The following is a 23205-nucleotide window of genomic DNA, read 5'->3' as shown; positions in this document are numbered from 1 at the left end:
TATTTTTGGATCAAACAGTAATCTCAGCAAGGCAGATCAGGCTTCTTGATTAGAGTAGGTGACAGTACGAAAAGATGAAATTACCTACCTATGTTACTTCCATCCTGGATGCAAATCTTTCCGGTGATAAAATGGCCACCAACGTAATCAAAAACGTTAACCAAAGAACAAGATTCCTATACAGGATCTCCTCACTGGTCGACAAAAACACCTTGAAGACCCTAACAGGAGCCCTCGTATAAGGTTTCTTCGACTATGCATGCACCTTTTGGTACCACAGCACCTCAAAGGCCTTAAAACAAGGCTCCAGATTTCCCAAAACAAACTGGTCAGGCTTCTACTTGGCCTCATACCTGCCCACTTTGACAGGCTGGAATGGCTTAGGGTTGACGACAGAGTACAGCATCTTGCAATGGGTCTGGTCCACAAGATTCGTTACACCACCAAGATACCCATGTACCTGTCTAAATACTTCCTTAATGTCAACGAAGTCCACACCCACAACACCAGAGGGAGTTCAACAAACCATGTGCAACCCAGATTCGGCACAAACAAGGGACTAAATTAATTTTGGTCATGACATGCGAATCCCTTGACTCATTCAAAACCGCTCTCAAAGGGCAGGCTGCAATTCGAACCTGGCCCCCGTAAAATCTGAATCCCCCACCCACCCCCTTTTCCCCTCACTATACCTACCTCTATGATGATTTCCTGTTTTGGGCTATATAGATAGAAGTGTATATTGTACGTCTCTATGTTTTGATGAATTGAAAATGGTGGGCCCTATTGTAAACAAGTGTAATGCTTTTATGGTGTCGTCCACTTCCACTCACAGTTAACAGTTTTTGTATTGAGTTGTGCTTGAAATGTAGGTACAGTAATTCTGCAAACTGTTAATAAATACTTCAATCAATCAACCAATCAATGTCAGAACCTGAATACAATGTGAGGATGTGATGTGGTTCTCTATCAAACTGGTTCTTAATGTCTGAGGAGCATAGATCCAGGCCCAGTGACCCCCAGGGGTCCTTACGGGAACAAATGACTTATTTAAGTTTTTTCAGAGAGCATACAAATGTACACAACCTACAGAAAATCCCAATTTCACATGTAGATTGGGGTCCCAGAGATTTTTTCAAATGGGGGTCTGTGGCCCTGCCCTGCTGGCCCCTATCTCATATCACACTGTGGGTCCTTAGTCAGTACATTGAAAAAGTTTGAGAATCACTGTCCTACATGTCAGAGAATGATGAGCTATAAACATTATATAGGCTTACCCCGAATATACACCTGTGCAGGTGAGCTTCCTCTCAATTCCAGTGCGCATTATTGCCGCAAACAGGCGCAAAATCGCCGCATATCTATCTATTGCTCTTTGTCCTCCCAGAAGCCCATTGTATCGAGCGGAGGAAACCCTGTGCAGGAAGGAGCCATCTTGGACAGTCAAGGCAGCAGAGAGACACTTCAGCCACTAGGATAAACCTGCAGTCAGACTCTCCTCTCTTCGGCTTCTTCTGGAGTGCTCAAGACGGTAGACAGGGACAAAAAAAAACACAACTCCTGGTAAGCACACTGACAAAGGGCAAGTATGAACACGCGAGTGAACATGTGCGTGTCTTCGTGCGGATGTAAAAGAACATGTATGTTTTGGTGGAGTGGAGTGCTCCCTGTGTAATAACAGCCTCGGCTAGCTCAACGTTAGCCAAGCGGCGGCAGCTATAGCGAGCTAGCTACCGGATTTGTACTTCGTCGCGAGACGGGGTCGCGCGCCAAAAATAGCAGATCTGCAAGCTCACAGCGCGTCGCGGTCGCGTCGCGTTGTGAGCTTGCATATCTGCTATTTTCGGCGAACGTTAGCCTTTGCTTGACAGGTAGCTAACTGCTGTTGGTTTTTTTCCCAGCGTTACCCTTACCTGGGAGAACTATTCAAAATGTATCATTATTATGACAAATGAAAACGGGTTTAAAGCCGCCACGGTCACAGCCACGGTCATCACAGATAAAAATGCTGTCTTTGACATTAGATACTTCCACAACCACAGCTAACTAACTAGCCTGCTAGCGATAGCATTTGATTTGTCAAATCATTTCGACCCGATGTGAGTTTATACCATGTCCTCTTAACGGCCCCTTTCACTCGACAAAAATATTATTTCAGCTGAAAATGGCGACCTGTCTTGTTAAATACGTTGTTTTTCTTGTCGAGACGAAAGATATATATACTTGTCTTTAAAGGGTCGCGTGACGAATTAAGTAATATACAATAAACTTTATATTAATTAACAGGTAAAGTAATATTAGTGAGATAATATTGTGACTACGGCCCAGTTTTGTACTTGTTGGTGTTGTCAATGTAATGCAGCGTTATTTTTCATGTTGCTCAGCTGTCATAACGTCCATCCTTGAGGCCTGATGGTGGTTGTTATCAAAGCTAGCCGATGAGCATATAATAGTGACATTTCCCTCTGCGTGCACCTGGCTCTGCCGTTTCAGTGTGCCAGCGGCACTATGCTTTTTTATTGTATTTGTTTATGCTTTATAGTTTATACACGTGAAGGCTCATTTTAGATTGGAATGAATTAACCGAGACATATGACTTGTGAGTGACTACATTCCGGTCTGCTATGCTAAAGTTAGCTGGCTTTCGGGACGGGTATACTATTTACTAATTCAGTTGATTTTAACCAACAAAGTGTGTATTGATGGCCCTTGTATGTTGCCTTTTTCTTTTGTTTAGTATTGATTCAACCTTAGTTAATTTCAGGTTTAATATACATAAGGCCACGGACCCCCATTTTATATTTATTTATTTTGATCTTCGACCCCAATCTACACTTATACACTCTCTTGAGCTACAGATCCGGTCTATTTGGTTCATAACTATCAATCATTACAGCCTTGAACCCCCTCAAGGAACTTAAGGACCAGTGATCTAGATAGAAGTGTCATTGATGACCCACAAGTTTTAGCTTCACAGACACATCACACAAACTGTTAAATCTATTTTACTTTTTGTGCGATGTACATGTAGTCTCTGTACATGGGACATACATATTGCCTTTTGGAATGGGGTGTGTGTGTGTGTGTGTGTGTGTGTGTGTGCAATATATAGTGTGTATATGTGTGTGTGTGTGTGTGGGACAGTAAATCAATTTGAACGTATTTTTTACGGTATTTGAACTGTGTGGTCATCCCTGCCATTAGCAGTGACGATGATGTCATCATTATTGTGTTGGCCTTGTGAAGCAAGTCACGTGATTTGAATGCTAGGTCTGAATGTGAAAGCATGACTACTCTTATGATTCACTTTGGTGTAATCCGTCTAGATGTGTGTGAATCTCTTGCAGTGCATCCATGCCACCTATCCTGGATGTTGAGAGGTGGTACAGTACAGCACTGACGGTGCTTGTCTGTTTTATGAATCGGCATGCTGGAGAATTGAGGGGGAAGTGCTGAGGCTGCAGTCCAGTCACATGCTACTGTGACTCTCTCATCGATGTATGCTCTTATGCTGTGTTCGGGCTACTAGCGACAAAAGCTACAAAACAGGCCAAGTGTGGCCAGCTACATTATCACCGTTGAACCGTTTCTCAAGTGCTTGTTGATGTGATTATGTAATGTGCCGTGCCCGTGCCGGTAAATGATACATTTTTCATCCATTTGCGGAATGGAACAGGAATCTTGGGGGGGGTGGGGGTGGGGAGAAACGACAAAACATGATTGGTTCGGTTGACACGTCTCCACGTCAATGGAGCACTGACAAAAACGGAGGCTAATCGAAGGCTCAACTTTGATTTGTGTAGCCACCGTCATGCAGTGACAGATGTCGGACCTCAGTTTGTAGCTTCCTGTCATCAGCTTCCATTGAAAATGAATAGCCGCCGCTGGTTGCTTTGTTGTTGTTAATCTGAACATAGCATTGATTAGGCCAGACGTTTATCTCTAGAAAGTGCAGTGTAACAGGCTAAAACAAAATGTTATTGCAATACAGGTTTTGCTCTTGTTATGGTCTTTGTACCTATAGCTGAGCTCCTGCAGCACTGAAAAGCCTCAGACTGGATTCTGGGGCTAGAGGCACCACATGAGGGTCATGTGAGGGGATGTAGTAGACTCTGGCAGGATTTTACATCAGGCAGGTTGGAATGAAAAACTGTCAGTTCGTTGCTACAAATTCTCCACAAAATCAGTCGAATGTGAATGGCTGTGTCATTCTTGGAGTGATCTTTTCGTATGCCATGTTTTTTCCATTTTTGTTGCCTTCTCTTCTAATTGGGGAAGTGAGAGAGTAAGCTTTTGAGAATAGCTGTTCTTTGTGATCTCTGAGCAACTATTTGAAATGAATATTTGTGAAAAATGGGCTCTATACAAGCATGCAGGGAAACCTAGCACACTATCGTCACGCACTATACTAAAATGCTTCCGTGAGTAACTAAAATTATAGATTCACAAACATTCTATTAAGTTCCCACCAAGCCTTCATTTCACCATGTATACTGGTGCAATAACATACATTATGTCTAGGTGTTAGAATATATATATTTTTAACCTTTTAATAGGGCTTTAGTGGTTAAATTAAATTTGGTTCATGTTTATTTTATATAAAATGGCATTTGTGTACACATTTATATTGTTTTATATGTTAAATGTTCTTAAATTCAAATGTTTTGCACTTTTTGACAATGATGGCAAAACAAGAAATGATCACACAGTGATATTTGTCAGGTGAAAGAAGCGCTGGTTTCGTTATTTAGTTACGAACTCTCTGGACTAGGTCCTCAATATGACTCATGTATGACTAGGTTTTCTACATTTCATGAGCTTTCACTAGCTGGGTTTCACCTGACAAAAACATCTATTATTGGTCGTCTAGGTCCTAGACCTACACGGCCAATTACAGATGTTTTTATGATGGTCCTAGACTCTAGGACTATGGATCAAAATGTGGATCAGCATCGGACCCAAAAGTCTGACATCAGTCAAACTCTAGTTTTGTGTTAAGTAGTACTGTAGGTGGTTATACTGATGAGGTTGGTTTGGAGTGTAATAATTACTTCGTTCAGAGCCAACATGGGTACTTTACAGTACTTGCATTTGTCTGCTTCAGTTGTCTTCTGTTTCTCCTCGTCTGTCTCTTTCTGTCCAGAGACTGCAGCACGCAGACACATTATGTGGTTATTTAATGAAGCAAACATTTTCAATCCTTTCTTTCAAATTCAAAACTATCATGTTAGTTGGTGAAACTGCATGTTAATCCTTTAATAATACCTGCCTTGCTTATAAATTTGTGTACTTATCCTAATTGTCTCCACCAGCCAAAGGGAGAGTATGTTTTGCACTCCGTCCGTCCGTGTGTCCGTCCGTCTGCATACAGATAATCTCTGACACCATTGGCTCGGTCGATGCCAAACTGTGCATACACACTCCCTGGATGCCAACAACGAACCTCTGCCCCAATTTCTCGGCATTACTGTTGTTCTTACCTATAATTGCACCGATCTGTGTACAACTTTGTAGGCGCTCTCCCTAGAGGCCAGGGAAATACCTTTGTCCTGCATTTTTCACATCTGCAGGTTATAGCACCACCATTTGCCACTTTGGCAAAGCACATTTCTGTACATTACTCGTACACATTTTATCCATACATCTCGCAAAACGGTATACACTATATCCATAGTCATGTGATGAACATGGATCTGTCCACTTTCCCATATTCCATCCCCATTGGCTACGGTTGCCTGCTAACGTTTGCAGGATTGGTCCATTTTGAACAAAACAAATGCCTCAAATCTTGAAGACAGCGTGCGATTTCCGTAAAATTATGCACGCACATCCCCACTAGGAAGAAATGCCACTTAAAAACAGCCTCATGGTGGTTCTATAACGGCCAATTCATGTTTTCACCTTAACTACACCGATCTGTGTACAACTTTGTATGCGCACTACTAACCGTTATGAATACATACGTGTTACGTGTTATATATTAATTTTTATTGGCCTGTTATACAACCACCAGGCGACAGATTATTGCCAAAAAAAATAAGTTTATATTACTCAGTCCAAACATCACAAACGCTATTATCCTGGTGGATAGGGGCACTTTTTCTAGTTTTGTATCAGTTGTTTCCAACTACAGCAGATTACGCTAAAGAGGGGAATTATACTGTTTCTTAAGCAGGCTCTACACTACACAATGGAATTAAACACTATTCTACCCTCAAATGGGCCACCCGACCCGGCAGCGATGGCCACCCTGACTCATTATTCTGTAACGTAAAAAGACACCAGACTTAAAAACGTTTGGGCCCACCTCCATGGAAGTTCAACCAGTCAGGGCTTTTAACCCTGTCTGGCAGGTAGCATCATTCACAAATCGTCGTTTGGTGCTTGGGTTTCGTTTTCACAGCTAAAGTGTGGCGAAAATGGTTGTAATTGTTATTCTATTAAAGTGCTCATGTCCCTGCTAGATTTGAGATGAAAGGGTTTGGCATTATGTGAAGAGTCATTATGTGTGTGTGATCCGTAATCTGCCCTGTTGTGTAGCATACAAGTAAACAACATAACATTGGTGTTAAATGTTCCTTTTTAAAAAACACTTTTGGCCGACCATCACTCCTGAGATATGGATTTAATTTCTAGTTCCTTGAAATGGCTAGAATATTGCTTATATGTTGTTGATGGGTGACGTTGCATCGCTGAGCTGCCATGACACACACTTAACTGCTATTGGTGGTAAACCGAATCAATAGGCATTGTAGTTGAGCCATATCCTCAGATTCCTCATAAAAATAAAAAAGGCATATGCTTGCATTGTTTTTGGTTAGTAGAAACCATCTGACCAAGAAGGAAACAGTGGATGTCAGTGTGGCTGTCGGCTGAGTAGTTGCCTCACACACACAGCAAGAAGGTGCTTAGTAACTATGAAATGGGTGGCAGTAGCTTCACATTTGGGAGTTGAGTAGTGCAAAAACCATAGGCAGGCACTGTTCTACAGAGATGAGGGGAAAAAGTGAAGCTCACTCGTTAGTCTTACATTTTTTTGTGCCTTTTTTCTTCTAGTGAGTGCATCCATGCCATGGTGTATGATATGAAATACGCTAAGCACAATAATAGTTCAATACTAGTAATGAATTAATAGTTTTAGTTATCAGTCACTTTCTTTTGTCATTCTCTCCGTTTCTCCTTCATTATATTTCTTTCATGATTCTTTGCAGTTTGCAGCTGGATTCCAGCAGAATGACTAGCTATGTGCCATTCTGACGGTAACTGACCCCATGCTGATGATCTTAATTAGAGAGGAGAGATTTAAGTGTGACATGTTCGCCTTAAATTACCCTCATAGGCTCATACTACTACTAATTAGAATATCCATGCAACTGTGCACTGATATCGTATTGATGCCTCTTGTCTAGAACGAGACATTCGTTTCTATTGCTCACTGCATCTCACTGCTTCTACCCCACCTTGTATAGACATTTTTCATCCTACTGCTCCTAAACTGCTTTTTACTTTACACTACCTTTTTGTATCTCTTCTAGGCCAAAGGCGGTCTTGAATGTCTGTCTGTCCGTCTCTCTGTGACTAATCCTGATAAACTACTGGACTGATCAACACCACATTTCTTGTAGTTATTGAAATGATATTAGCACTTAGGAAGCAGGAATTAATGCCAATTGTTAATCAATCAATAAGCACAAAAATTATCATTAGGAGACAAGTTAACTTTGCATATGTCTGATCCCTCGGACTGCACCTCAGTGAAACACTAACCCACTGACCGGAGTGACCGCCCCTCTGTTTGTTATCTCCGCCAGACCGAAGGGAAAGGGGGAGATTGTTTTCACCCCTACATCTGTCTGTCTATATTTCCATTTATCTGTGGCTAATCTCGCAAACCACTGGACCAGAAAAGTGGTTCCCAAACAGTTCTGAAGCAGAAGTCCAGGTTCATGTGCCTTGCATTGGGACAACGGCACATAATTTCCCAATGCAGTGGGAATTCTTTTTTACAAGCTCACATGTGATACGTTGTGAGCTTGTAGATTGGCTATTTTCACATACAGGACGTGACGGGTGTACCTTGATATTTTGACTTGCCCATTGGTGCAAGTGGTGCACTGTCTGTGGCTGATCTTGAAAACCACTGGACCGACCAGTGCCATGTTCCTTGTGCATACTGCCACGCCTGCCTGTAGTCCAGGGAAGTAATTAGTTCAATGTTTGTTATAAAACGCCCTCAGGTGTCTTACCGGTTCTTTTGCTATCGTTATGAGGGTTGTGACAGCTATGGTGTCACAGAAAAGTTATCTTTGATTGTTTATGCCGACTGCCTACATATTTCATGCAGTTGATTGTCACCTCGGCTACATTGAAAAGGAGAACTTGCCCTCAACTGTATTTCTGAGTATAAATAAAGGTGATGATGATGATGGGGAGAGTATGTTTTCCACTCCGTGTGTCCGTCCGTTACCAGCTAATCTCCGGCACCGTTGGCAATATTACTACCCATATTTTGTCCAAAGATCTCGCAAATCGTTACACAGTATCTCTATAGTCATGTGCTTAAGACGGATCTGTCCGATATTTCATATTCCATCCTAAATTTGCCAAAATTGGCTTTCAAAGTTTGCAGGACTGGCCCGTTTTGAACAAAAAGCCTCAAATCATGAACGCAGCGTGCAATTTATGTGAAATCTTTCACACACTTTCCTACTAGGTTGAGGAATATATCCCACCCTTTTCACATTGGCCTTTTATAGCGCCACCAACAGGTGGATTTTAGCAAAACACATTTTTGGAACAAAATGCCTCAAATCATCCAATTGCCATCAAAGGCATAAGAACAAATGGCACCCTTTTCACATTGGCCTATTATAGCGCCACCAGGAGGCCACAACCTGACCTGCCCTGGTGGAGACCTGTGCCCTGAGGGGCACTTTTTCTAGTTAATTATGCTCTTTCCAGAGTAAATTGTAAATGAGAATTGTACTTAATTAACCAACCTATTTTAATACATAGTTGCCACTACTAAAAATCTGTATTCCAAAGTGATAGAACAGCAACACTGGTTGGTTCTTCTCTAGTTCGATTGTCATTCATTGAGACCAGTAATTGAAGCGCCAGTTAAAGTGAGGGGGGTGATCCTGTTTTTTTTTTAAAGTCTGGAATGGGTGTGGTATGTGTATGTCCGGAACTAATCTTGCAAACCGCTATTTAAAAATATATATTGTATATAATTAAATTAAGTCTCTCTACTCTCAGAATTGGTAAGACTGTTTGACTAACGCCTATTTTAAAAAAATACTTTGTATGACGTCAGTGTGTCGCACCAAAAATCAGCATGTCCCCTGTGACGTCATGTGGCAGCCACAGTGGGCACCCCTCACTTCACACGAGTGATTTTTGTTCTGTGACTAAACAATGTTTCATGTATACACACCATGTCTAACGGCGCGCCTTCTCTCTCTCCCTTTCTTTCTATTCCCATTTCTCTCTTAGAGCCACGATGGCGACTGCACCGTACAACTACTCTTACATTTTCAAATACATCATTATTGGTAAGTGAGCCAAAAAGGGGCCAAGCTGAATGTCCCATTAAGACCTGAAGCCGATTCTACAAATGTCTTCTAAATCCTAACCCTTTCTAAAAGACATACGTTGCTATTATCAGTGGTGATCAAAATGTTCTCATGTCAAGGACCCCCAACATTGTATGTATTTAGCCAAGGGACCCCCTGAAGCAAAGATTTAAGTAAAAAAGGATCACTTTTGCACACGTTTTCACAAGGTTTAAAAAATAGCAGATCTACAAGTTCAGCGTAAGCTTGTACATCTGCTATTTTTGTAATAGCCAAAGTATAAAATAATCGTTAAAGTAGTAATCTAAAATGACATGCCAATCATCAGTGCAGTCTCACTGATCCCCCAAAACATCAGTTTTCATACATAACTGATGTTGTAAAGATCAGTGATGGTGCGTTCATACAGGCAGATGAAACGATGCAAAGATGCGTTGTGAGTTGATTTGGAGCAGCTACATGCATTGTTGCGCCTTTCCAACGGCACGTCGCTGGCTTCCTTTGACAATGAATGGTAGACTGCATTGTTTAATCTGGCCCGTGTGAACGCAACATGACTCAAATGATGCGCAAATGATGTTCACATATGATTGCTGTGAACACAAGGGTTCCTCGCTGCTTGGCTTAGCAGCAGCAAGGCTCCATTTTACATACCACAGTGTTAATCACATCCAATAGATGGATACATTGAATACTTGGAATTGAAAAGCTCTATGAGGAGACTGTATAAGATCTCTGCAAAAGCTTAATCAACTTTTCTATAGCTGGCTCTAATCACAGATGCATGGACTTCAGTCATCAATAAATCTTATGTCCCTATGAGTTATGAAGGAACTGTGCCCATGTTTATGCAGTACACTTTAAAGTTAACAACCATTCCAGCAAACAGAGTGACGCTCCCTCAGAAGCTGGGATAAAAGAAAATATACTGTACCTGTGTATATTGAGGACTCCCTCAAAAACGAGAATGCATCTCAAGGCGCTTATCCCCTCTAAATAAATTGCAAATCTTAAACCATTAGCAACTGTAGCAAAGGATTGCAATAAATTGAGTTAATAGTGGTCTTTCCACTCACGGTGCAATCATTTGGCATCATTATGCTGTAAGTCATCTGTTTTTGGAACTGTTGTTAAGTTACAATCATTATCAACCATCAGATGCTTTCTCACCTGCAGCGAACCATGTCAGGGTGCGAATACAACCGGTCCGTGATAACGTTCTCAAAAGGGTCTTGGTGCGGTTGTTTTGGTCTTACCCAAGTTTGATGCAGTTTTCACACCTGCCCAGACAAACCGCACCAAGGGGTAAACACACTAGTGTTCCATTCAACCAGACTTAACAAGGCTGGTGTGAGAACACCCTAATCGTCTGTCCTTTTCAGTCGCGTTCTGCCTTGTCTTTTCACAGGGGACATGGGGGTAGGGAAGTCGTGTTTGCTTCATCAATTCACAGAGAAGAAATGTAAGTACTGTTCCTCATTTTCTGCTGGCTAATTGTCTCCTTTATATGCGAGGATGCCAGGTTTCACTGGAGAGGCTTCCATTTCTTAGATTTCTTTATGTCAGGGGAAGTGAGACGTTCAAGAGAAGTCGAATGTGAGCTCAAGTGTGAGAGACTCTTCTTTGAGTGTGCGTATGTGTCAGCTGCAGCCTCCCATTACTATTCACCTCGTCTACTCACATTTTACTCACATTTTACCCACTATTGACAAGCCAGATGCTGTGCTCCCTTATGCCTAAATTATACTTGGGTGTGTGCACCGTGTTGCAGATCTACAAGCTCACAAAACATTGCGCCACATTGCGTTGTGAGCTTGTAGATTGGCTATTTTCGGTGTGCGACACTGGCGCGCAGCTATGTATAAATCAGGCTTACATTCATCCACCAGCGCATCCTGCATGTCTCAAACACTAGAAACACACACACATGACAAACGCTTTAGAAAACACTCTGGATAAGTGTCATCAAGTGTAGCTACTCTGCCATTGATATTATGACGTCTCTGCCGGATGTAAACCTTGTATGTTCAAATTCAAAAACGGCAAAAGTAGCAGATCTACAAGCTCAAAGTGCCCTGCTTCGAGCTGCATTTCGAGCTTGCAGATCTGATACGTTTGTATGACGCTGTAGTATGATCCATTAAAAAACATGGAGATACAGTAAGAGGTTTCTGCTTGACGGGGACGATGATGTAGATGGATACAACTGTCTGAATGATCATTTGGGAGACTGCTCTGCTGCTGTCTCCATCTGCTGTAGGCTCACAATGAAGATTAGGGGGTTGGGAATGTTCTTACTTGTGTGTTGTGTGTAAAATAATGTAGGTGAAAAATGATACAAGAAGAAAAAAAATCTTTATTGCTTTATTATTCGGCTGTGAAAAAGAAGGTACTTGTAGGGATGAATGCAAATGGAACAACAAGCAATACTTTTTTGATAATTACTGCCTTTTATTCCCTATACCATTCCATATACTGGAACATCACCAGCGATAGACTTGACCGTATCTTAATTTCTGTGTTCCACAGTCATGGCAGACTGCCCCCACACAATTGGCGTGGAGTTCGGTACTAGGATAATTGAGGTGAGCGGACAGAAGATCAAGCTCCAGATCTGGGACACAGCAGGCCAGGAGCGTTTCAGGGCCGTTACCCGCTCCTACTACCGTGGCGCTGCAGGGGCACTCATGGTCTATGACATCACCAGGTATTGACTTAATGTGTGCATCCACTTACATAGGTTGCCTCTAGCATCTGATAACTAGCCCCTGGCAGTAAAAACCTTTGAACAAACATGGCCATTCTTTCTTGTGGCCCTGAGTCCCTCCTCCTTATCCAAACTGTGAGATCGTATCAGTGGCTTGCTAAGTAAACACAGCTCGGCATGGGGAATGTCTGTCCGGTCCACACCCAGTGTCCCCGTTAAGGCCTTCGCAGTCACATAAATGTTATCTACTAAAGCAGCCTGTTCACATGCCTTACTCGACATAGTTTGCCACTTAAGCAGGTGTCCTTGGCGTGCACATGCTGACACTGTGGGCAACCTTTTGCATACTATTTTGATGCAGAAGGAATGTGGCCCATTCGCTGATGGAATGTGGACTAAACCTAGTCCGTTTGTAACCTTTAGTACACGCGGTCACACATGCGCGTCAAAAACGGCAGCTTCCCCGATTCATTCCATTCTATGGGAGCAAAGGGTGGAGTTCCCCATTGTGGCACGTTGACGACATTGACATGAGTGGTTTTCAACACGTCTGAAGCTTGGAATTCAACATTGGTGAACTTTAAGCAGGTGTCAACCAATAGGAAATAACCACCACCGTGGTTGTCCCCACCGCATTTCACTTCAACCTGGGTAAAACAAACGACACGCCAGAAAACTACCCACAACCCGCAAGACAACATGGGGAAATGGATGTGTTTGATGCCGCCCTCAGAATCCGGCGCTTATAAAGCATGTGTGTGACTGTGCCCTATCCCTACCCTAAACCCTTGCCTTAACCATAAGTAAAGTAAGTAGCCATGTGGTCCATAGGTCAGGAGCCTATATTCTGTTACTGTAGCGTGAGGGTGACTTCATCCCCCAGCCATGATGTACAAGTACATCCCCTGCCCCTGGACATGAAGGTAGTACAGTATGTCGCTGGGACCTACCCCCCCCCCCCTTGATGCTGACTGAGTGCCAAGGCATTGGGTACCATATTTATAGTCTATGGTCTACTTGGCCAAGGATGAAACCAGACCTCCCAATAGAGAGTATGCGCATGCTTAAAGTGAATGGCACATCGAGTGGCAAAGCAACAGGCAAAGTGAGTTTAACATTGTTTAATGTTGTTTAATGCAATCAGATAAGACTTTTCTGTTTGGATGTATGGGCTGTCAAGGCCAGAAAGTAGTTTTTTGCCACTCAGTAGGCATTCCTGCATAACTTCCTGGTTTGATGATGTCACACGCATACCCTCTATATCCAACTCCAACCACAAGGCCACTGAGCTGGTACCCTGACCATAAGCCTACCACAAACCGGTATCCTAACCTTAACATTTAAGAAGTGTGCCTGCCCTTAACCTAGAGCTCTGGCCTGGGCCGTAGCTCAGCGGTCCAGGCACCTTGGCTGGTACTCCAGTCTGGCAGTGTGCCACGGGTTCGACTCCCGATCCCGAAAGCGCATGTCGCATTGAGTCAACATGGTCTGCATTCCTTCAGCATCAATATAAAATAGTGCCCAAATTTTGTCTGCCTTAAGTGCCAGTGAAAAGGTACCTGCCCAAGAACCAAATGAAGATGATTGGTGTATAATAGCCATGAGAACCAAAGTGACGACAATGTTGCACAAACATACTCTAGCAGTTGTTAATGCTACTGTCAACTTATTGATCCTTCTAGGACTGTCACATTGTGCTTTCTATTTACCAGTTGTCATAATAGTGTATCTCTCTTTGTGGTTTTAATTCTGTGCCACATTAGGAGAAGCACGTATAACCACCTCAGTAGCTGGCTGACGGATGCGAGAAACCTCACCAACCCTAATACTGTAAGTATGCTGATATAAATGTGAACTTGATTGTGAGTGTGCTCAAGTCGCTGTATTGGCATGTTTCCCGGTTTCTGTGGCCTCTGGTGTATCATTATTGATTGATTGATTGAAAACTTTATTCACATGTAGAATGGGTACATTTCAACGAAAGTGCAGTTCAATACAAAAACTGCTACAAGGATGAAACCAGAAAACCTGTTTACATCAGGGTCCTCCATTTTCAATTCATCAGAACATTTAAAGACGTACAAATGTACACAAAGGAAATCATATATACAGTTAAAGAAAGGAAAAAACTGTAAAAGTGGGGAAAACAACTTTTGCACAAAATGAAAAAGTCTCCCGAGGAGGTGCGTCTGAAGCCTGTCCTTGACGGGAGTCTCTAGACGTAAAAAAAGATGATGATTCTATGACAAGCTGTGTGGGGAAAAAAGTAGACTGGTAACAAACGTTTTGAGCATTATTCTTTTGCAGTAAATGTAAGCAAAAGTGTGCTATTGAAACTACTGGAATTATGTATAGACTTATCAATCCATGACATATTCTGTCATAATTGTAAATAAATAAATAAATACTCTGTGTGTTGCAGTTGAGGTTGCACTTTTTGATATGTGATGCTATATTTATACCCTTTAAAATGAAATTTCTGCTGGGTAGATTTCCCTAAAATGTCACACCTGTGAACCGTGATGTGACGATAAAGTGAAGTTGGGTGTTTTTTTTTGTGGGTTAATCAATGATAAAGGGGTCTAACTAGCATGTGTAAATAAACATACAGGAGTGAGTGACAGTTTCTCTTTCAAGAGGGCATGGGAGGGGCCTGGGCCATGGCTCAATGGTCCAGGCACCTTGGCTGGTAATCCAGTCTGGCAGTGTGCCGCGGGTTCGACTCCCGATCCGGCCCTCACTGCATGTCCCCCCCCCCCATCTCTCTCTCCCCATTTCCTGTCAGCCTACTGTCTGTCCCTCCATAAAAAATATAAAATAAAGGCAAAAGCCACAAAAAAACATTAAAAAAAAAGCATGGGAGGGTGGAAAATAATGGTATATTGTGTACACAAATAAAATAAACTTTAACAAAATGACATACCAGGGGAGGAAATGTATACAGTGTGCTTATAAAATAGCATTTCCAATATATATTTACTTTGTTCTTACTATCTTTGTGTTTCCCTCTCCACTCTTCCTCTGTTTCTCCAATCTCATAATGTTGCTGTGTTGAATTTTCTTGGAATCCCAGCGCCCTGTCCATTTCACAAATTGGATTGCTTTGTCAATATGATTACTTCTAAATCATACTGCTCTCATTTACCCTGTGCACTTTCAGTTTCCACAAAATCCGTTGTCCTGACTGTTCTATGATTTTCTCTGGTATAAAGATGATAGTAAAATGTTTTATACACAGCTGTTTTCAGAAATATTAACTGCTTGCTTCAATGGAGATAGAAATGAACAGTTGCATGACTGCTGAAGCTCAAATGGGTTTGTATATAAATTATAAATCGGTTCAGGAAATCGAAAAAATACCACGCCCGTGTCACTCTGACATAACCATAATATTCATATACTGCAGTGGGTTTCAACCAGTGGTCCTTGAGTGGATTCCAGGTGGTCCCCAGCTAAATGATGGCGAGTTGGTAATCAATTGGACCCTTATTAGATCTTTAAGTCTTGAGAGCGTAAAATGAAACCAAGTGGACCCTTTACGTTCTCAAGAGTTAAATTATTGTTAACATCTTCATTACTTCATTTACAAGAAGTCTACACGATTAGAATGTAGAAGAATTGTTATTTTGATCAACGTTTGCCAGTTATCTCTCCTATCCACATCATTGTTGCATGGAAATGTGGGCAAAATCTTATCCAATGACAACAAAATATTCTTTAGTTTTGGCGGGTCTGAGAGTAAATCTCATCAAATGGTGGTCCGTGGCTCAAATGCCGAATAAATAATGGACCTCCGACCTTGATATGAAAAGGGATGAAAACCACTCGTATACTGTATAGGCAGGGCCACATCACCATGACTCAGACATAACCACAAACAAACCCAGTACATTTGCATTATATATTATAATTATATATATCGAACCTCAAGGCCACACTTTGCAGACCACGCCTGACTTTGATTTAAAACGTTGTGCATTTGAAATTGGCCTCCGAATGGCTTCTAAGTACCAAGGCACTTCCCAACTGATCCAGTGCAGCTGCTCAGTGGCCATCAGTTTAGGACTGGTTATACTGGGCTGCCCCCTGGTGTGAATGAGTGTAACGGTACAGCATGAAGCACAGCATTGCTGCATAAGAAATATTGCGCAAGAACGTTTGAGATGTTTTTAATTTGCTGCCTTATTTATTTATTTTACTTTATTTGCTATGACTGTGTACATCTGCTCAAACGTGATTTCCCCTGCTATCAAAATGAACTGTAAATTTCCCCTTCTCCTCAGGTGATCATTCTCATAGGGAACAAAGCTGACCTGGAGGCCCAGAGGGATGTCACATACGAGGAGGCTAAGCAGTTTGCTGAGGAGAACGGTGAGAGCTTAAGGCCTATTCATACTTATCATGTAGGTGATAAGGTCACCTTATCACCTAAAACTAGAGATGTTTGGGTGAGTGGTGAAGCACTTACCACCGCAGCATGACATGTTGTAGTTGCTGCTACCCAACATGCTGTCACTAAAAGGATGATGTGGTGCACGAGTAGACAAATCTTACACACTGTAGATTGGCATCTATCTATAAATGCACCAAGTGTGTGTGTGTGTGTGTGTGTGTGTGTGTACTGTTGGAACTAACGCCCTTACTTTAAGTTACTTTACATAACGAAACTACTTTTTGCTGTAACTTGTAACGTAACTCTTTACATTTTCCCATTCAGTACCGCCATTATAGTTACTGTGTTTTCAATGGGTGAGTTAGTAGTTACCCACGTTACGTAATGTGATCCAAAAGAACCGTCTCCTCCTCCTGCCAGTGCGGAGTCTGTCATGTAAACTGACCACAGGGCATAACGTCGTCATAATGATGATGATTGGTCAACATAGGGTAATGTAATTACTTTAGGCCTGTCTGTGCATGGGCAGGGCATCAGTATTATATCCATATCATTAGACTGGATATTGTCTGTGATTTTGGATAAGTGTTCTATTCCTGTTTTTAGAGTAGAGCTTAAAACAAACCACAACTGGACCAGTGACATTAGGGAATATTTTTTCCTTGAAAACAATGTGTCTTAATTGGACAATCTTATATATATAACTAGTTACTTTCATAATTTAGTAACTAGTAAAGTAATTAGTTACTTTTTCAGACTAGTAACTATAACTAATTACTTTTTAAAAGTAACTTGAACACTTACTGTAACCACGTAACTCGAGAACCGTTCCCCCCACCGACTTCAAATTGACACACGCGTTCCACACCACCACAGGGAGTGCAGTGCCCGGGTCGGTCGGACCCACGGTTGTCCAGAACTGCCCCAAAAAGGACAGGGCTCCCTGCCCAGTGTCCATATATGCAGCCGGCCTGTTCTGACATCATTCTGATGTCTGCATACACTCCATATTTGGGCATGCCTGACAAAGAACTCCAAAAATGTGCATAAAAGGGACACAGACATAATATCTGGATGGGGCATGCATTTCCAACTTGCATCGTTCCAAGTAGGCCAGTGCCCAATGGGCACCGCTGTAGAGGCTCCATTGGGCACCGCTCTAGTATTCTAAAAGAGACCAGTAGGTGCGTTTCCATCAAGCGTTTTTTTAGCGCATTTTGGATTTTGAACTTAAATTCCTGAATGGAAACACCTTAAAATTCAAAAAAACCTTTTCGCCTGAAGGGAGTGTATTTTGGGGCTTTATCGAAAAAATTAAATGTGCAAATGGGGGATGGAAACGATTGCCGAATTATGGATAGGTGAATTAGAAAGCATTGAACTCTCATATCTGTTTTGGAGGGAAAAAACACGCAATGACACACTGTACATGCCAGTGGAGAAGGGTGGGTGTGATGTGGACACATTTACGCTCATTCAAGGATCCTAGCAGTGCTGTTTTGAATGTATTGAAGCCTGTGCACTGTCTGCAGGCTCTTGCTAGGGATCCCAATGAGTAGTGCGTTGATCATGGAAGTTCGATTGATGAATGTATATTTCCAAGTCAAACGCTAGCCTCTCTCTCCAAAACACCTCGGAGAATAACGCCACCTACTGCTTATTTCATGAACTTATTTCATAGCTCCCAAGAATCGCATTTTATCAGTGGACGGAAATGGGGCAAAATGCACATTTCATCTAATTTCTGGAAATTGACTTCCTATTTTTGAAACACCTAGTCTGTCCCTCTATTGTTTTAAAGAGAATATAGTAGTAGCAAAATGTAATGTATAACATGTCAAATTATTCAGAATGGACACACAGCTTGTTAATTAATTACTTGCACAAGCAGAGCGCGCAAGTAATAGTTTTCGTCCAGGACGATGTTTGATGCGTATGCGCCGTCCCAGCGTATGACGTAATGATACTTGTGCCTGATACGGCAGTGGTGCCAGATTACATACATGTATACATAGGGGCATTACCTTTAATCCTCCCGACACTAAAACATATCGTCCTTACGTCACCATCGAAAACCAATTACACCCTGGCATTGGGTCCTTTAATCCACATCTTTATTACGTCATCATTGAGAGCTAATTATACCAGTTATACCCTGACGTCATATGCTGGGACGATACATACGCATCAAAAGGGGCGCAAAGTAACCACAGTATACCGCTAATCAACTTACAAATGACACATACATATACATAGAGGCATTTCCTTTAATCCACCCGACACTGATCGACATATACGTCACCATAGAAAGCCGACACTCATGCGTATTAATTACAACATTAAGTAATTCATTGTTGTTAATTATGTAACGAAAGAATGAATTTAAAATGCGTAAATAGAATAACCTTCAAACTAAAAAGGGATCCAGGACAGTTCTAAATCGATAGAACTGTATTTCTTTTATAGATAGAAACTTCTACCATACTTCATAATACTACTTTTTTACATGCAAAAAGTAGGTACGTAGCAAATAGCTAAACCTAATAATTCAATATTTCAAACGTTCTTTCACAGAGAAGCTGAGATTTGACAGTTTGTAGCGGTCGACAGTACTTGCACGCTATGCTTGCGCACTAGTAGGCCATAAGTGCAACAAGCAAGTAGGCACTCGACAGAGTGCAGTTCTAGTTTTAAATTCGTTTTTGTCTTAATGGAAGCAAAACATTTTTTGCTTCCATTAAATATGAAAATAAGCTTCAAGATTGTGGGAGGATCTTTGTGAGATGAGAGTAAATTACGCTGAGATAAAGAAAGAAAATGAGGACTTGGCCGAAATGATTTCACGTCATTGTGTCTGACACCATCTTCTGTGTGATGTCCCACAGGTCTGTTATTCCTGGAAGCCAGTGCAAAAACGTAAGTCAGTTTAACATCAGCTACTCTACAACTAGAATGGACATTTGGGGTACTTATTCACTCCATTGCACAGCTCTCACTGCCTGCCGTGTCTTGTCTCTCACCTTGCATGTGTACATTTCTTTCTGTAGGGGTGAGAATGTTGAAGATGCCTTCCTGGAGGCTGCCAAGAAGATCTACCAGAACATCCAAGATGGCAGCCTGGACCTGAATGCCGCTGAGTCAGGGGTCCAACATAAGCCCTCGGCCCCCCAGGGCGGCCGGCTAACCAGCGAACCACAGCCCCAGAGGGAAGGCTGCGGCTGCTAATGAACCAAGCGACCGCCTCACTCCTACCGTCTCTCTTACCCACCCTCTGCCCTCTCTGCCATCCCCTCTACTCATTTATCCACACCGCCCTTCCCCCACCCCTACTGCACCAGGAGCTGCACGAGAATGGGGCCGTGGAGGGAAGGAACAGGGGATGGATGCTGACCTGGGCTGGACTGTGTGGACTTACATCTCCCCCACCCCCTCTCCACCCGTCTGTCTCCACTCCACCTTCACTCGACTGTGTCTCTGGCTTCGGTCCTCCTCTCTTTACAGTTTGTGCATTACCATTTTCCTGTCTCTCTCCACTCTTGCTCCTCACACCATTTTGGTCTAGTTCATCTGCCATAGGATCCTAGATGTCACAACTTGGAATACATCACATCGGTTACTGACCTAGATACATGTAATTTCCATACAGTAACAATAAACGCACGTTTATTGATTTGTTTCTTTTTTATTTATTTTTTGTTTGTTTTTTTTATTTGTTTTTTTTATTTGTTTTTTTTAAGCTAAATACAAGTTCCATCCATATGATTTATAAATTAGATTGTAAGGCCACTGAACTATCTTGATACTTTTTCCTTAATCTACAACCCCTGATGCCTGCATGGTTTCCTGATTTTAGCATTGTAATCATTGAACTGAAGTAAGTTGTGTGTGTGTGTGTGTGTGTGTGTGTGTGTGTGTGTGCGCGCGCAATACTGCTCTCCCTCATTACAGTTCATTCTTCTGTCCTAGTCGCACGATTGGATAGCGACGGCAATTGCGTAATGTATTATGTAGGCACACTGTTGATCACAAATGACTGTGCACAGTATGTGCTTTTAGCAGATGACCCAAAATGTGACCAATCTGTTTAAATTGGGCTTTTTCGTGGGTTTCCAGTCTTTTAATTTGAAGCCACTTTCTGCAGCTTGGTAGGTAGAAAGTGAATTTGTGTCCCAAATGGAAACACTGAAGCCAGATTTATACTTCATTGCATGCCAGCGTTGTTCAACGAAATCAGCAGATCTACTAGCTCACAATGTGGGCTTGTAGATCTGCTATTTTCGGTGTATGACACTGCACAACAAAGTATATGAAGCTCTTCAGGTTGTCAGGAGACCTTAAACAAAACCAAGGAGACAAGGAATTCCCCACAAATTCCTGGTGAAGATGGCTCCTCTTTTCCACCACAACATCACAGGAATGGACAGTGGGTGTTTTTCCAACGCGTGTGTGAGAGAATGTGTGTGTGGGTTTCATTGACTAAGTTAAAATGACACTTTAAACAAAGATGTTTCTTTTATTTCTTTTTTGGAGGGATTCCTTCCGATCATCACTTTGCACCGGACCCCCCTCTCCTCATTCATATCAATAGAATCTGTATGTCTTTACCAGCATTTTATGTTGTTTGTTTGTTGCCTTATTGTATTGATTAATGTTAATATTATTACTATTACTGTTAATCTTTTTGGGTTTGCTGCGCTTGCTCTACATACTGCTGTCAGACTCACTTCTGTTAAATAAACCAACCCTTTTACAATAATTGTGATACTTCTGTGGATAATAAAACAGGAACTATATGTAACACAGGAGGTGTGGCAAGCAAAAGCTGTGTGTAAAAAAAAAACGCAAGAGTTGAAGTTTCCTAACAAATGCGTATTAGGATGTAATAATGAACTCGGATATGCCTGTTGTATATTGTGCGTATCTGCGCTGAAGAGTTTATCATTCATTTGGACGGCTGTTCCTCTGTCCTCTCTCCCCTGTAGGCTTGTTTAATAAAACACAAAGCAGCATGCCCTACCTAAAATGATCCCGCAATGGGACAGATTAGTTGAAATCTAGATTATGTTCAAAGTTTTCTTTTTCTTTTTCTGTACCATAAAGACTGATTCCCTGATTGGACAGCTGTATATATTGCTTTAACTATTGGTGATGACCATGTTACTTGGGAGATAGAAAAACCTTTGCTGGCTCTCTTGAGACATGTACAGTTGATGTGGTAGTGGGTTGCCTGTAATTCATGCTTGGGAAATTCTGTAACATAGTTTCTATATGAATAAATGTATGTAATGGACAGACACTCACCCTTCTCTGCACTACTGAAACCTGGTGATTCCTTACCTTCTTTCTTTTCACTTATCCTTAGGCAGTTTGGGTACAGGACGGAAGAAGGGAGTTCATAAGTTGGATGGTGTGCAAATCGATATTTATATCCAAGCCGATTCCTCTCTTAATTCTGTAGGAGGTGGAGTGGAGAATGTGGCACTTTTGCAAAGTGTTGGGTTTACTCTTAGTATGTCGTATTTCTTATTTACCATGTCATAGCTCCTCTACAAAGAGAGGGGTCTGCATTGCAGTCTTAATTTTGGGGAGTGGGAATTGGTTTATTAGTTGGTGGGAGGGGCTTGCAATGGTTCTTCCTTTTCCTGTGTCCCAGCTCTGCTGTCTGAGTGACCACTTGCTTTTGTCTGTCCACAAGTAAAAAAGAAAAGAAAAAAAAGTACATATGTATAAATTTTGAAGGAGCTGTGCTAACATTTAAATGCGTTCTTGCGTGTATATGATTTTAAAATGTTGACATTTTGATTTTAATAACAATAAAATGCTCTAGACAGAATACATTATAGATACTTTGTGATGTGTCCTGTGTTCATTAGGCCTACACTTGGGTCCGGTTCAGAAAAAAGGCTATACACATACAGTACACAACTGCCTGTCTAATCACATTTATAGGAGACCATATTAAGTTTGTTTAGCAATCTCTGGTATACGGACTCTTCCGGGGAAAGTCGTCCTAACTGTTACATTCATTTGTAACATTATGCATATGAAGACGGTGTATCCAGCTGTATACTTATCAGCTCTGTGCATTATTGTTGTCAGACGGTGACACCTGTTATATTGCCTGTGGCTTGGACAGGATGATGGTATAGAGCAGGGCACCTCAACTAAAGATGGCTCAGGGGTCAATTCCAAAAGTCCAAGGGCCACAAGCTAATAATGTCAGTATTATTTTGAAACCTTAACGAATTTACAGACTAGGCTACACGACTAGTCTAAAGATTAAGGAAACAGAGTAAAAAGACATTTCCATCTATAAGGCCAAACCTCGAACAAAAACATTGTGATTAATGGTGAAGTTTAAAAAAAAAATAGGCTTCATTCATAAAATGTGAAGGGAACATAATGACCAGATTATCACAGATGAATAAATAAGTGGTTAATAATACTCAGCTGACAACAGGCCACATCACTTTCTCTTGGAACAAAGAATACACCTACAATCTTGTTCAAAGGGTGCAAGTTGTTCCCAC

At 41.7% G+C, this 23205-nt stretch overlaps 1 protein-coding gene across 1 annotated transcript; it reads left to right on the top strand.

Moving 5' to 3' along the window:
- Positions 1-1348: 1348 nt before the first annotated feature.
- Positions 1349-22517, top strand: rab14l (RAB14, member RAS oncogene family, like). The gene is made up of 8 exons (XM_079525081.1): positions 1349-1563; positions 9496-9554; positions 10984-11037; positions 12105-12282; positions 14046-14112; positions 16566-16653; positions 19561-19591; positions 19723-22517. The coding sequence occupies exons 2-8, from the start codon at positions 9503-9505 to the stop codon at positions 19898-19900; spliced, it is 648 nt and encodes a 215-aa protein (XP_079381207.1). The 5' UTR covers positions 1349-1563; positions 9496-9502; the 3' UTR covers positions 19901-22517.
- Positions 22518-23205: the final 688 nt, after the last annotated feature.

The sequence above is a fragment of the Electrona antarctica genome (genome assembly GCF_951216825.1).
Source record: "Electrona antarctica genome assembly, chromosome: 16".
Taxonomy (NCBI): Eukaryota; Metazoa; Chordata; class Actinopteri; order Myctophiformes; family Myctophidae; genus Electrona; species Electrona antarctica.
The sequence above is the reverse complement of the archived record's forward strand: the minus strand, read 5'-3'. Positions and strand labels throughout refer to the sequence as shown.

What these genes read in the sequence shown, in the direction of transcription:
- rab14l (XM_079525081.1), top strand. Translation starts at nt 9,503, where the DNA reads ATGGCGACTGCACCGTACAACTACTCTTACATTTTCAAATACATCATT. An exon ending in ACCTCACCAACCCTAATACT is followed by an intron (nt 14,113 to 16,565) that starts GTAAGTATGCTG and finishes CCTTCTCCTCAG; the next exon opens with GTGATCATTCTCATAGGGAA. An exon ending in GCAGTTTGCTGAGGAGAACG is followed by an intron (nt 16,654 to 19,560) that starts GTGAGAGCTTAA and finishes GATGTCCCACAG; the next exon opens with GTCTGTTATTCCTGGAAGCC.